The sequence below is a fragment of the Cajanus cajan genome, chromosome 2, assembly GCF_000230855.2.
Source record: "Cajanus cajan strain Asha chromosome 2, NIPB_CcT2T_4, whole genome shotgun sequence".
Lineage (NCBI taxonomy): Eukaryota > Viridiplantae > Streptophyta > Magnoliopsida > Fabales > Fabaceae > Cajanus > Cajanus cajan.
The window spans coordinates 50338447-50353045 of record NC_138518.1 but is presented as its reverse complement, the minus strand read 5'-3'; the positions used below and the strand labels follow the sequence as shown (position 1 = coordinate 50353045).

At 33.0% G+C, this 14599-nt stretch overlaps 1 protein-coding gene and 1 long non-coding RNA gene across 2 annotated transcripts; both read right to left on the bottom strand.

Moving 5' to 3' along the window:
- Positions 1–5316: 5316 nt before the first annotated feature.
- Positions 5317–8350, bottom strand: LOC145954335 (uncharacterized). The gene is made up of 2 exons (XR_014431539.1): positions 7051–8350; positions 5317–5759 (listed from the first exon to the last, which is right to left on the bottom strand). It is a non-coding gene; the product is annotated as an uncharacterized LOC145954335 (long non-coding RNA).
- Positions 8351–9545: 1195 nt separating this feature from the next.
- On the bottom strand, positions 9546–13329 carry LOC109789704 (protein JASON). Its single transcript, XM_020348733.3, has 7 exons — positions 13040–13329; positions 12844–12892; positions 12686–12756; positions 11274–11422; positions 10355–11117; positions 10184–10266; positions 9546–9876 (listed from the first exon to the last, which is right to left on the bottom strand). The coding sequence occupies exons 1-7, from the start codon at positions 13130–13132 to the stop codon at positions 9768–9770; spliced, it is 1317 nt and encodes a 438-aa protein (XP_020204322.1). The 5' UTR covers positions 13133–13329; the 3' UTR covers positions 9546–9767.
- Between the last annotated feature and the right edge of the window lie 1270 nt (positions 13330–14599).

The window sequence follows — 14599 nt, the reverse complement described above, 5'->3', positions numbered from 1 at the left end:
AATCTTAACGTTGTGGTTGCCCCAAATGTTATCAGTTGTGGTACGACTACCATTACTAGTGATTTCTTGGAGATGGTGAAATAAAAACAAGTTCAGGATGCGGGTTTGAATAAGGTTAGAGAGTTGTTGGGTTCTGAGAAAGCTGAAGGATTTGAACAAGATACGGAAGGAGTTTTGAGATACAAGGGCAAAATTTGCATTCCACAAGATGAGGAGTTGAAGAAGTTGATACTTGAGGAAGGTCATAAGAGCAAGTTGAGTGTACATCCGAGTATGACAAAAATGTATCAAGATTTAAAGAAAACGTTTTGGTGGAATGGTATGAAAAGGGAGATAGCTGAGTATGTTGCGTCTTGCATTGTGTGTCAGAAAGCTAAAGTAGAACATCAAAAACCAGGAGGTTTGTTACAGATGATGGAAGTGCCAGAATGGAAATGGGATAGTATAACCATAGATTTTGTTGTTGGTTTGCCAAGGTCTGCTAAGAATTGTGATTCTATTTGGGTGATTGTGGATAGATTAACTAAGTGTGCTCATTTTCTTCCAATGAATATAAAGTGGTCTTTGAAAAAGTTAACTCAGTTGTATGTTAAGGAGATAGTTAGATTACATGGTGTGCCCTCCAGTATCATCTCTGATAGGGATCCTCGGTTTACCTCCTAATTTTGGCAGAGTTTGCACTAGGCGTTAGGGACTAAGTTGAGACTCAGTTCTGCTTATCACCCACAGACTGATGGGCAGTCTGAGAAGACTATCCAATCTTTGGAGGACTTGTTGAGAGCTTGTATTTTGGATCATCTAGGGAGTTGGGAAGAAATGTTGTCATTGGTCAAGTTCACTTATAATAACAGTTTTCATGCAAGTATAGGAATGGAACCATTTGAGGCTCTGTATGGGAGGAAGTGTCGAACACCTTTATGTTGGTTTAAAGAGGGAGAATCAATGATAATGGGGCCAGAGATTATCTTACAGACTACCGAAAAAGTGAAACAAATTCAGGAAAGAATGAAAGTTGCTCAGAGTTAGCAAAAGTCTTATGCAGACAAGAGGAGGAAACCTTTGGAGTATTCAGAGGGAGAACATGTGTTTTTGAAGGTAACTCCTACCACAGGTGTGGGAAGAGCTATTAAAGCTAAGAAGTTGAATCCTAAGTTTATTGGGCCGTATCAAATTCTCAAGAAGTTGCATTACCTCCAATCCTGTCTAATTTGCATGATGTGTTCCATGTTTCACAACTGAGGAAGTATATTCACGATCCGAGTCATGTCTTGGAATCAGAGGCAGTGCAAGTTAAAGAGAATTTAACTTTTGAGAAACAGCCAGTTTCAGTAGCAGATAAGAAAGTTAAGCAATTGCGGGATAAATCTTTCAATTTGGTAAAGGTTATTTGGGATGAGGATACTAATGAAGCCACTTGGGAGTTGGAAGATACGATGAAGGATCAATACCCATATCTCTTTTTGAGTAAGTGAATTTTCGGGGACGAAAATTTTTGTTGTTGGGGAGAACTGTAATACCCATTTTTTTTTATTATTGAAGGTACTTTTTTGTAAATTTATTAAAGGTATAGGGGTAATTTGGTAACTTGGAACGGACTGTTCCAAAAGTGGAACGGGCCGTTCCAAGCATTAAAAATAAATTGTGTTTGTAATTGCGGAACGGGTCATTCCCAATTGGAACGGGCCGTTCCAATTTAGTAAAAGGAACCTTTTGGGTTATCCCGGAACGAGCTGTTCCCAAAGGGAAACGAGCCGTTCCGAGATTCTGAATTTGCCTAAAAACTTTAGTTGGGAACGGGCCGTTCCAACTATAGTTTTTAAGTGTTAATATGGACCCCAGAACAGGCCGTTCTAATTTGAGAACGGGTCGTTCTGCTCCTTGAGAACGGGCCATTCCGGTTTCAGAACGGGCCATTCCAATTGAGAAATTTGCGTAGATTTTAATGTTTCTGAACGGGCGTTCCACTTTTGGAACGGGTCGTTCAGGTAGGTGAGCCAAAATTCCTATAAATAGGGGGCTGGGTTAGAAGGAAAATCATAACTTGAGAAGAAGGAAAATTCTAGAGAGAGAAAGAGGAGAGAGAGAGAGGAAGAGAGAGGAAGAGAAAGAAAAAGAGAGAGAAAGGAAGAGGAATCCAGAGGAGGAGACTCTGCTCTAGTTTCAGTTCCTGCTTATCCAAGTAAGGGTAGTACTTATAAGACTTAATCTAGTATGTATGATCATGATAGGAGTAGTATAACTCTTAATATGCTATTTTTTTTATGTGAAGATTGTCATTTCACAAAGGGTAATTTGGTTAAGTTGATAGTTGTTTTGGGTATTTAATTATTTATGTTGTTATATTGAGTAATTTGGCATGGTTATGGAAATTTTTTTATGTAATTACGGAATATGCTATGTTTGTTTGATTTGGAAAGCTAATAGGACTTAGAGGTTATGGTATGGATTGGGAGATCTCTTGGTGAGATCAGGATATAATCTTTGAAAAAATATAGAATTTGGGAGTCCCATGGTGAGGATTCCAATATGGAACTTTTCCAAGGATTATATAATAAACCACTTCAGATGTTAGGTGGATTCTGAACTACTCCTCTAAGTATTCTATTTACTACTGGTATAGGGGCAAGGCCGAGTCATACCGATGGATGAAGTGGCCACGATCACCAGGGTTACGTGACGACGTAACCCAACTATATATTTTCCATGAAAGGTTAGGTGTGTGACATGGGCAGGTGACATGTTCACAAACTCAACACTTGGTTTGGATGTGTTGAGGCCAACATTTGGTTTGGATGTGTTGGCTACTCATGGGATTATACAGTGGTGTGACTTTGGTTTGGATGTGGAATATGTATGCATTTGGTATGAATTGTATACATTGGTTATGAATTCTTTATTATCATAGAATATGTATGCATCGCCATGGATGTGTATACATTGAATTTTGGATTGGTTTATATTTGGCATGAAAATGACTTGTTATAATGTTGTCATCCCCTTGGTATGGATACATACTGTTGATGAATATCTAATCTAATGATATTTCATTAGGTTGTACTATAGTTGATTTTATACGTGCTAACCCTTATATTTCCATGATGTGAACTGTGATAATCTCACTATATGGGAGAGCAGATCAGGTGTGAGGCTTTGAAATGACAAGGAGTCTTTATGGATAGTTGGTTTGAGAAGTGGCTAGACTTAGAACTTGACCAGCACCTACAGTGTCCCTTTTGATGTTATCTTTTTTGATTACTATATAACTTTGCTAATGATGACCCCTTTTATAAAAATTGTTTTATATTATGGAAACAATTTATAAGTTATTTTATATTTACACTCTAGAATAGTTGGTCTTTGCTCTCTTTTCCTTATTATATATTATTTTATTTTGGTTATTGATGTGACAGCTTACAGCGGGTCGTTACAGTATATAAAACAAAAATGAACTGAAAATAGAAGAATTGAGCCTGCAGGTTGAGGTTTCACGATACTTGTGCACTTAAGAGACATTAACTGTAGCAATCTTAAATTCAATTCCCTTCTCAGTTAGACAACCCAGCAACCATTTTGTGGAAGCACATACGACATCTTCACCAACCACCTCCATGGATAGTTACTCAAAAACATCCATGACAAGATAAACTAAAGTGGAAACACCACCGTGTTTCCACTGTTTCAGATTTGGACTTGCACTGACTCTCTGATTCTTCTACTAATCCACATGTTCAGTTCAGATGAGTCAATTTTGAAATAAATAACTATATTATGACATCAATCAAAAGACTTTTACCAGAATCTTTTCACGAGAATCTCACTATAAATCCCTCTTATGAGAATTTCTTGGGTGCCTCCCAAAGGACTCCTGGGCCTTTTTTCCACTCTAGAATCATACTCCTTCCTATTATTCCTACACCTGCTTCAATTCCTAAAGTATGCTTGCTATTGGTTTAGAGGGTTTTACATAATTATTTGAATGCTTGACCATTCTATGGCATTATTGTGATCCTGACTAGTACATAAATTATCTCATACAAGAAACAAAAAGTAATAGTTCATCCAATAACCATTAACTGACTCAAAGTTGATAGTGAATACATTAATGCATTGGACCATTCATTACACACCTATGTATACAAGTTCCACTGTTTATGTATACATTCAACAGAACCAAACACATAAGAAATATCACATTACAAAATTAAGCTCCCACAATAATTAATATTCCGGAATTCCAGTCAAAATCTACAAATTTTATTTTTCTCTTTCACAAAACAACCAACTGATTGATCAACAATACTTGGATCCCATATTGTCCACTATTTATATCACTCTAACCACAACTGCCCTTACTTATAAAATTAGACCTGGATATGCATGATATGAAAAAACATCACCCAAAAATTACACATTTAAGGACCTCAGGCACGGTCTCCATCATTCAAAAACCAATATGATTGAGTAACACTATTTTTCATACACTAATTTGACAATTTACTCGATGAATATCACTAATGCTATGTCTTAGTGTCAATTTTTCACTACTCCCCAGTATCTTCTCCAGCTTCCAGATGACACATCCTATAACTGAAAACCACAGCACAACACCCACTTGAATTTTCAAATGAAAACTAGGTTTCAAAACCCTGAATGTAAAAGTTTCAAATCAAGCTTACATCCTGGAGCTTGCAAATAAAAAACTAAAAAAAAACATATTTTTCGTAAAAACCCCTCTTTCATTTGGAAAATCCTAAGAAATAGTAAAAAAATATAATAACCCTTAAAATTTAAAAAAAAAAATTGTAATATTGAAATGGAAGATTGTAGAACATTCAGATAACCAAATACAACCAAAACATACAAGATATAGTAGTATACACAAATAAACATTATCCTCACAATTATTCAGTCATAGCATTACAAATAATAATAATAGATACATTATAACACATTATGCCATGGACACGGACTATATATTATTATACATGTGATGCAAGTAAAAACATCACTTATGCATTATTGCTAGTTATACACGTAAAGTAGTCTAGGAGTATATATCGGGTCACACCCTCACTAGGAGGGCAAACTATTAAGGTCTGAGCAAAATAGCTAAGCCATGTAAGATACAGCCCATGCATACAAGGGAAAAACTAGGACTTTCCAAATTGAGTTATCCCCAAGGACTAATATCTATGCTTTTAGACAAAAAGATCTTCCCTAACGATGTATTTCATATCGTACCCTTAAAAAAATACTTTTATACATATGATACATGTCAAATAGACTATATGCATAAAACTTCACATGATCTCATAATTCACATATAACAAATCTCATTATATCATATTCTTCATCAATCACTTGTATACACACGTATATAGGTTCGTGTACAACTAAACTTCATAACAAAAGAAAAATATCATGCAATCCAGGGAACATCACACAACATTCGCAAACGAAATGGCACCTGACAAGTGACAACACATGTCCTACACCTAGCACAATACCTTAAAAGGACCACGTTGGTCTCTATCTAGACCATGCCCAACGTGACCAAACTCACGTCCGACAAAAACACAACAGAGAGCCCTTGTAGCATCTACACCCGATGGAAGCGCCACAAGAACCCCCTATAGCTTTTGCACCCAATGAGAGTCATCTCACACCCGACGACGATCATCCCACGCCTAACATGAGAGACTCAGAGAGTTGTCTTTTACTCTCAACCTCAGCAACACTTGGCACACCTAAAATGGTTCCTAACACCGCATCAGAGCCAACACATTAGAAAAACGCAATTTATGAGTCATGCACCAAATCACCAAAATTCATAATCCAATTCAGTAAACGTGTTCTATAGCATACAATAAATATTCTATATTGCTCAATTTACACATACAACCAATATCTTTACACAATTATCATAACAAGTTCTCTTAAGATTTCCATGGAAACCCACAAGGACCTCAAATCACCCAATTACAACTCAAAACATACAATTGATCATACATTCAAACAATTCATGTAATCAAGAACATGTAAGAAGAAGAGACAAAATAAATGCATTAAGGAAAAACCCCATAGTATACAACAATGATAAGATTGAAAGTCAATATCACTACCCATCATATAATTTCACACCCAAAACGAGATTTCTCACATCTCCCTTACCTAGATATGCACTAGACGATGGATGCAAGACCTTGAGGTGATTTCCTTTTCTCTCAAATTCTTCAAGCACTAAAGCACTAGCACTAGCACGTACGTGAAAATAGAATAAGCGTGAAACTATTCAGGAGAAAACGCCCTTTCTAGAACTTAAACCCCCCTTTTAAATTCATAGTTAAATTATTTAACCATAGTTACTAATTCTTTTTCCTTCACTGCTGGAGTGCCATGGCAAGTGGCAGATTGACACTAACCTTGGTCACCAAATGAACTAAGTCAAAGCATTTCAGGCTATTCCACAAGTTATAGCTGCTACTGTCTACCATAAACATAACTATACTGACATCAATTTTTTAAATCTCACTTCATTTTAAACTAAAACAACAGAATTCATCCAGTTCACTGATGTGACATCAACAATCCCATTATCTATATTAAAGCCACATAAAAGAAATGACATAGCATAAACAATGGAAAATGACAAGAAGTTAGGATCCAGTTGAAATAAAATGAATCTTTGTGTTAATGTTCCTCTCAACTCCATTACTATTGGACAAAACCGAAAGAAGCCAACCTCGGAACCCAACTCTGGTCATTCTCAAATTGTTGAGACTGTTTGCTTATAATTCCATAGAACCCAAATTCCAAAAACAAAAAGGTAACGCGAATATTCATAACCACACATCAAACAATTGCTACTTTGTCAACATTAGCAACAACAGAGTAGACAAACGGATTTTGAAAACCACAACGCAACACCCACTCGAATTTTTCAATGAAAACTAGGTTTCAAAACCCTGAATGTAAAAGTTTCAAATCAAGCTTACATCCTGGAGCTTGCAAATAAAAAAATTGAAATATTGAAATGGAAGATTGTAGAACCTTCAGGTAATCATCACGAGGCCCAAGGGTTTTGGCGAGAGAGAGAGAGGAAGTGCGAGAAGGCGAGCAGCGAAGAGAGCGTGGAAGAAGATTCAGATTGAAAACTACATTAGGAAACATCATTGAACAGAATGATAATCTCTTTGCTTATTTTCAGGTTGCGTTTTACTCTCCACATGTTTCTTCCTTCCTCCATTCGCCGCTTCCAGAACTCTCTTCACTTCCTCTCTCACCCACTTTTCTCGCTACCCATTCTTCTATCCCTTCTTCCTTACCTTTTTTATATTTTTGTTCTAAGTACCTGTTATAATGGTTAAGAAACCTAAAATAAAATGTTTTTACTCAACCTTATAATATTTAATATTATTTTTATCATTATTTTTATTAAATTTTAATTTATTTACACTTTCATATAAAAGTTATTTTATGCTTTTCCTATTCACGAATTTAAGATTATTTTATCTTCAAATTTTTAGTTAATAAAAAATAATGTTAAAAATTAACTAGTTTTATAAATACAAAATCTTGAAATATGAAAATTAAATATAAATTAATTTAATAAATATTAATAATTTTTAAATATATTTAAATAAATAAAGAAGTACGAAATATCTTCACCCAACCAATAATCCTATTGTAAATATTAATGAAATTATTTTTGCATTAATCTATTTTATAATTTCTTTATATTGTTTGTGTTTAAACATTTACATCTATACCTATTATAAATAGATAAATTTTCATTTTTACATTAAAAACTATTATACTTAGATTTAACAATTATTTTCTTTTTAAAAAAATTTAAAAATAAATATATAGAATTAAAGAAATGTTTCTTTTCCTGCTGATCTTTAATAAATTAAATACATTTCTTTATTAGAATGAAAAAAGTATAAATGATTTTCATATTATTATTTTATCAGCTATCATAGTAAAATTATTGCGTTATATAATTATAATTATGTAAAAATTTATACTTGAAATATTTTTTTCGATTGATTGACAATTTTGATTTTTTATGTTATCGGTAAATAAGTCCCTTAAAAATATATGAGTACAATGTTACACACAAATTAATATTTGTTTGAAAATATTTTATTTTTCGGTTGAGGATAATTATTTAAAATAAAGCACGATAAATAAGTGAAGATATTTTAATTTTAATAAATGAAATGTGTTAATACTTTTAATTTTAATTATAGTAAGAAAATACTTTTTAATTTAAAACATTTTAAATTAAATATAGATATTATTTTTTGAAATGAATATCTATAATATTAGATCATTTGTTAAAAAAAACTAAAATAAAGGACCTTTTTAATCAAATAATCATTTATTAATATAAATCTTCTTAAGAAAACAGAAGCATAAAAAAAGTTTAGAAGCAACTCTAAATAATAAATTTAGTTATGATTTATCATTTATGATTTAATACATCAATTCTTATATATTAAAAATGAACAATTATCTTATGTAAGAATATTTTTTAAAAGATTTTTTTGACTAACCTTTTTTAAGGAATTTTTTAATTTCTTACTTAATTCAATTTTTTTATCAAAAATATTTATTAATTAAATTTTTAAAATAAATATTCAATAAATAAAAAATAATTATGTTACAATATAAATTATTTTTCATAAATTTAAAATATAACTTATATATTTAAAAATATCTATTTATACAAATTTTAAATATAATTTATATATTTAAACATAATATTTATTTATATATATAATTCATTATAAATTTTTATTATATATAATAAACATTTAACATATAAATCAAACATATTTCTAATGTTCTACTCTAGAGAGTTGCTTAAATCACTTCATAGGTGAGTTCTACACACCACATCTTACTTGAGCTACTATTTTTTTTTTCCAATGGTCAGTTGCTGATTTCTTTTAATGTCTAATTTTTATTTTTATCTCAACTTATTTGTATTTATTTAATTATTAAAAACGGTTAAACAACCAAGCAAAGTGTTGCTTATATAAGGAATTGGAAAAGAAATGTCATCTTTTGTTCCAATGACAAAAATGTCTGGCAACAACTGCTTAGAATTAGGCAAGTCCAAAACAAAAAGTTTTTAACAAATTAAAATTAAATTTTAAAGAAGCTAGCACGCGTCTCTAAAGAATAGCTTATGTTTACTTTTGATTTCTATTTGTTTTTAATTTTTTTATAGCATAATGCTACCCTTTTCAAAATAATTTAAGAGAATAGGAATTACGAACCATTCTTACCATTCCTACAATATCGGCAATCACCATTTAGATTGTTCATTAATCCTCGATAATTTTGAATTATTTGGTTATCCTTTTGATTAGTTTTCTTTTTTATTTTATACAATCAAGTGTTTTAAGACTATCTAAATTTTTAACATTTATTGTGAATACTAGCATGATCCACAGTACAGGGATTCAGATCCACAAGCTCTTTTTTCATGTAAGCCTCAAATATAGAACTCCTTCAAATTTTTAACAAAATAAAAATATCATCACCAAACTCCCAATACCCATTATTTAATGCAAAAATTTTCATCACTTATATACAATACAAGCGGTGTGGCACACAGCTTGATAGCTCTACATTACCACAAAATTTGAATAACCAATTCTCTGTTCCAACCAACCAGCATGTTGAATGAGGTGGATTCAGACTTAGTTTCCACAAATGCCAAAATACCAGACAAAAGAACATCGACAATAGACATATCAGAATGACACCACGGACTGTGGATGAGTTGAAGATTGCAGTTGAGACAATGCAGTGTCACTTTCTTCGTTCTCACCAAAAGGAATTGATTTTCCACATACATCCTTCCTGTGAATCAAAACAAATAAAAAATTGGAAGTTACTACTAACTAAAGAAAAGAAACATGCTGGTTGGCAATGGTAAAACAATAAATTGTTCACACAAATGGGTGTTCCATGACAATTAGTAATTCCTTTATATCCCCATAACCTCATGCTGAACTCAGTAACTCGATGATACGGAGGGACTTAGCAAGTTATCATTCAATAATATTTGAGAAAAAATGCATGACACTGACTGTTTTATTTATCACATTTATTTTTTACAAGTGAATGTAGTTAGCGCAAAAAGCAATATAGTCCATGCATAACATACCTTTGAGAGATAACACTCTCCTCAGATAATGCCTTTTCCAACCTCTCTTCAAATGGCGTTGCATGCCAGTTCACTTTCTGATCCTGAAAAACAATCAGCAAAAGTTAGATGCAAATGCAATAAATACATTCAAAACTCTTTCAGAAAGGAAATAATTTTTACAACCCATACTTCTTTATACTTATTGGTTGAATTTGGTATGCCATTGCCATCCCACCATTTAGGAGGAGGAACTTGGGAATCCTCATCCTCGTTCCAGTGTGCTGCAACCATCCCAATGATAGGCCTATCAGCAGGTGTTTTGCGAAACTGATTATAAGCAATCTCCATTCTCTTGTTTCTCTCCTCCAGAATCACAGCTGCAGGCTTCAACCAGGAAGATAAGCTTTCCTCCACCTTACATTCATTTTCATAAGATATTTTCTTTAACCCTTTTTCAGGTGTTGAAGTCGCAATTTGAGACCACTCGACTGATTCACTAAGCTTCCTTGAATCTTGTTCACGGATATGATCTTCCTCCTCAAGTATCTTTTGAGAGACGTCATCACCAGTGTTGTTAATTGGATACACAAACTGGGACTTAACTCGAGGCTTACCATTTGGTAAGTATTCTTTTGTTGCAGGGTAAACAGTTCCTGGAGTTTGCATCTCCTCAGATAGCTTCATTGGGGTAGGATAAGGTGATGGTTTATATGCACTTTCATTTGGTGAATCGGCTTTCTTCAGATATCGTCCACCATAATCAGACGAGCTACAGGATGATAAATCAGTGTCACATTCAAAACGTACAGACTTGTTCGTCCTCTTGGTGTATGTGGTAGATGGCCAAGGTGAAACAGAAGCCGTATGCTTGTCATTAATATCCAAACTGTGAAGACTTCCAGTCCTAATTCCTTCTGTAGAATCAAGAGTACTTTGCGCATTGGAGATACAGCTGCAAATGAAAAAAACTAACTTATAACAAGGAACTATGTAATTTTGAGAAATGGATTAGGCATGAACACAATATATTTGAACTCATTGAAAGTCCTGTTGTTCTAAAAGGAACAGAATATCAGCAAGAGAAAGATTCAACATAGAGATGAATAACCTGCTTGGTGTGTGCTCTAAAGAGTCAGTTCTCTTCCCCCCTTCCTCACAATGTTTTACAGGAGTTGAGGGATCGAAAGGTTGACCATCAAGGTCAACTTTCTCAGGACAGGTTGTTGCCAAGTTAACGTCAGCTTTGAGAAACTTGGCCTGCAGATCAAGTTTAAATAATCATATATACAAATTCAATTTAAAAAACAAATATTAATATGCACCCTTCTAAATTACGAATCAACAACTTAACAAAATACAAAAATGACTTAAAACTTCAAAAAGTGTCTTTGAAAAACTTTGCATAATGAAAACACACATGACAAACAGAATTTAACTTTTACGAATTCAGAAACAAATTATCAAGAATAATTTTTGCACCAGCAAGGCATCGGTCACCTTGAATGATCCAGTTATTAATATTAAAATGATTTGTGCTTAAAACTGATATCAGAAATTATATGATGAAGGGGCCAGCTAGATATATGATTCATACATGACATATAAGGAATTTATCGTGCAACTAAACATAACAATGTTGTGACATCATCATCAGAAAATTGCCACCTTCATCACAAATATTGTGACATGCTGCTTCTCAGTATGGTTAGGTTACCTACAAGTCACCCTGCTGTCGGAATCTAGAGGTAGAAATACACAATGCAACACCACGCTGCTGGAGTGCCATTGCAAGTGGAAGATTGACAATAACCTTGGTCACCAAATGAACTAAGTCAAAGCATTTCAGGCTATTCCACAAGTTATAGCTGCTACTGTCTACCATAAACATAACTAGACTGACATCAATTTTTAAATCTCACTTCACTTTAAACTAAAACAACAGAATTCATCCAGTTCACTGATGTGACATCAACAATCCCATCATCCATATTAAAGCCACATAAAAGAAAAGACGTAGCATAAACAATGAAAAATGACAAGAAGTTAGGATCCAGTTGAGATAAAATGAATCCTTGTGTTAATGTTCCTCTCAACTCCATTACTATTGGACAAAACCAAAAGAAGCCAACTTCGGATCCCAACTCTGATCATTCTCAACTTGTTGAGACTGTTTGTTTATAATTCCATAGTATATTAGCCTTTTCTGGCAAATTACTTTTACGTGCTCCCTTCATCTTGTTTTCATTTCACTCCATCCATGAAATTGCATATAAAGTTCCATAAAAATCACAATCACAAATAGTGCATACTACAGTTCTCAAACGAAACAAAATAAAACATCTTCCTTTTCCCTCTCAAACAGGAACAAAACGACCCAACCCAACACAAACAAAAAAGCAACAACCAGATAATCCCAAATTCCAAAAACAACAAACGAAACGCGAATATTCAGAACCACACATCAAACAATTGCTACTTTATCAACATTAACAACAACAAAAAAAATAAAAATAAACACACCTCAGTGCCACCTTTTTGAGATCCCACTTCAAAACCCTTCCCGCCATCACGCACAACAGAGTCTTCTCTCTCTTTCAAAATTCAAACCACGGAATCAGTAAACACGCTCAGAATCCACTTAAAAAAATATAACCAAAAAAAAAAAAAAAAAAACTTACCTTCGGACAGAAACAAAGTAGACAAACGGTTTCGAGAGACCGCAACATCCTGGTTTACACAACAAAACCAAAACCCTCACATGGCGAAGCAAAAAAAAAACGCACAAAAATTAAAATTACACAAAACCCTCACAAATCGAATAAGAAATTCGATATAAAATAAATAAATAAACGGTTACGAATAGTTGTTAGTTACGTTAGGTTTGGCAGAACGAGAAGCTGGTACTGTAGCGGTGGCAGTGGCGGTGGCGGAGTCGCGCGCTCTGAAACAAGCAAAGAAGCAACCCATGGTGGTTCGGGAGGAGGATCGGAGAACGAACCTAGCCACTAGCCACTACCCAGAGCGTGTCATTGAAGAGGACAAGGCTCGGGTCACTCAGGTAAGGCAACGTTACTTTTTTATTTTAATTTATTTTTCTTTTTTTGTGAGAGAGAGAGAGTGTGAGAGAAGTGAAGAGTGAGGTGCGAGTGCGGAGTCGATTTTGAAATTTGAACTAACGAAGGGGGGAGCGAGGGAGGGAACGGTGGAATGGAATGCGATGCACGCACGCTATTCCTATCTCCACGCGCTCTGCGTTTGGGCGTGGGGAGTACTCGCTTCCGCGTGCTGACACGTGGGACTCGTACCTGTGTTGAAGGAAGTGGCGAGTGGGTAAGGTGAGAGATGAGAGTGATGAACATGAATGAATGAATTTTTTTTTTTTTTTTTCTCTTCCCGTGTAGTATTAAATGAGAATGTTCTTTGAAAGGATATATGTAATCAAATTTTCAGAATCGAATCTCTTACTTAGCTACGTTACTATAGCGTAATTTAAAGGGTAAACTGTAATCATTAATTAATAATTAATAATTAATTAGTAATATAATTTTGTTAATGATTGTTTTTACTTTTCAGCTGATTTCTCTGACATTGGAGAGGGTAATTTAGGGATCCGGATCTCTGACTTTGAGATATCAAAGTTATGGTAACTTAACACATCTCAATCGTTGGATTTGTAATAATAGATCAGATTGTGACACGTGTACAAAATATATTTTAACTTAAATGTACACGTGTCACAATCTGATCTACTATTACAAATCCAATGGTTTAAATGTGTAAAGTTACCCTAACTTTCTCCTCGAAAGTTAGGGGATCTATTTCCAGAGTGGTTGGATTCATTTGTATCTATATTAAAATTAAAATAAAATAATGTTTATAAAGTAGAAGTTATATTCTAAAAATATAAATTATTTAATCAAAAAATATATATAAATTAATTTTTAATTATTAATTTTGAGATATTTCATAAATTATATTTATGAAGAAAAAAAATGTTACAAAAAATTTAAATTAAGATAAAAATACTTTTCTCTGACTTGGTTAAATATGTTTAATTCAAGTTGTATTTTTTAAAGTGTTTTTATTTTATTTTTTTTAGAAGTGATGTAAAACTAGAAGCTTTTTTAGTTGGTAGGAAAATTAAAATTAAAATAAAATGTGTTTAATTTATGTAAATATGAAAAAAAAAATATGATTTCATTTAAATTTGGTTATTTAAGATAATATAAAGGGAGTAATATTTATTGAAGTAGTTTCTAAGATACAATTTATAAATATTTATATGGTTTTCAGTGGGGAAACTTGAAAAAATATTTTAGGAGTGCTAGATTATTTATATATATATATATTTATAGAATTATAAATTAAATTTTTTATTAGTTAAAAAAATAATAGAATTTTTCTTTTTCTAATTTAATTTTTTTAGTTTTATTA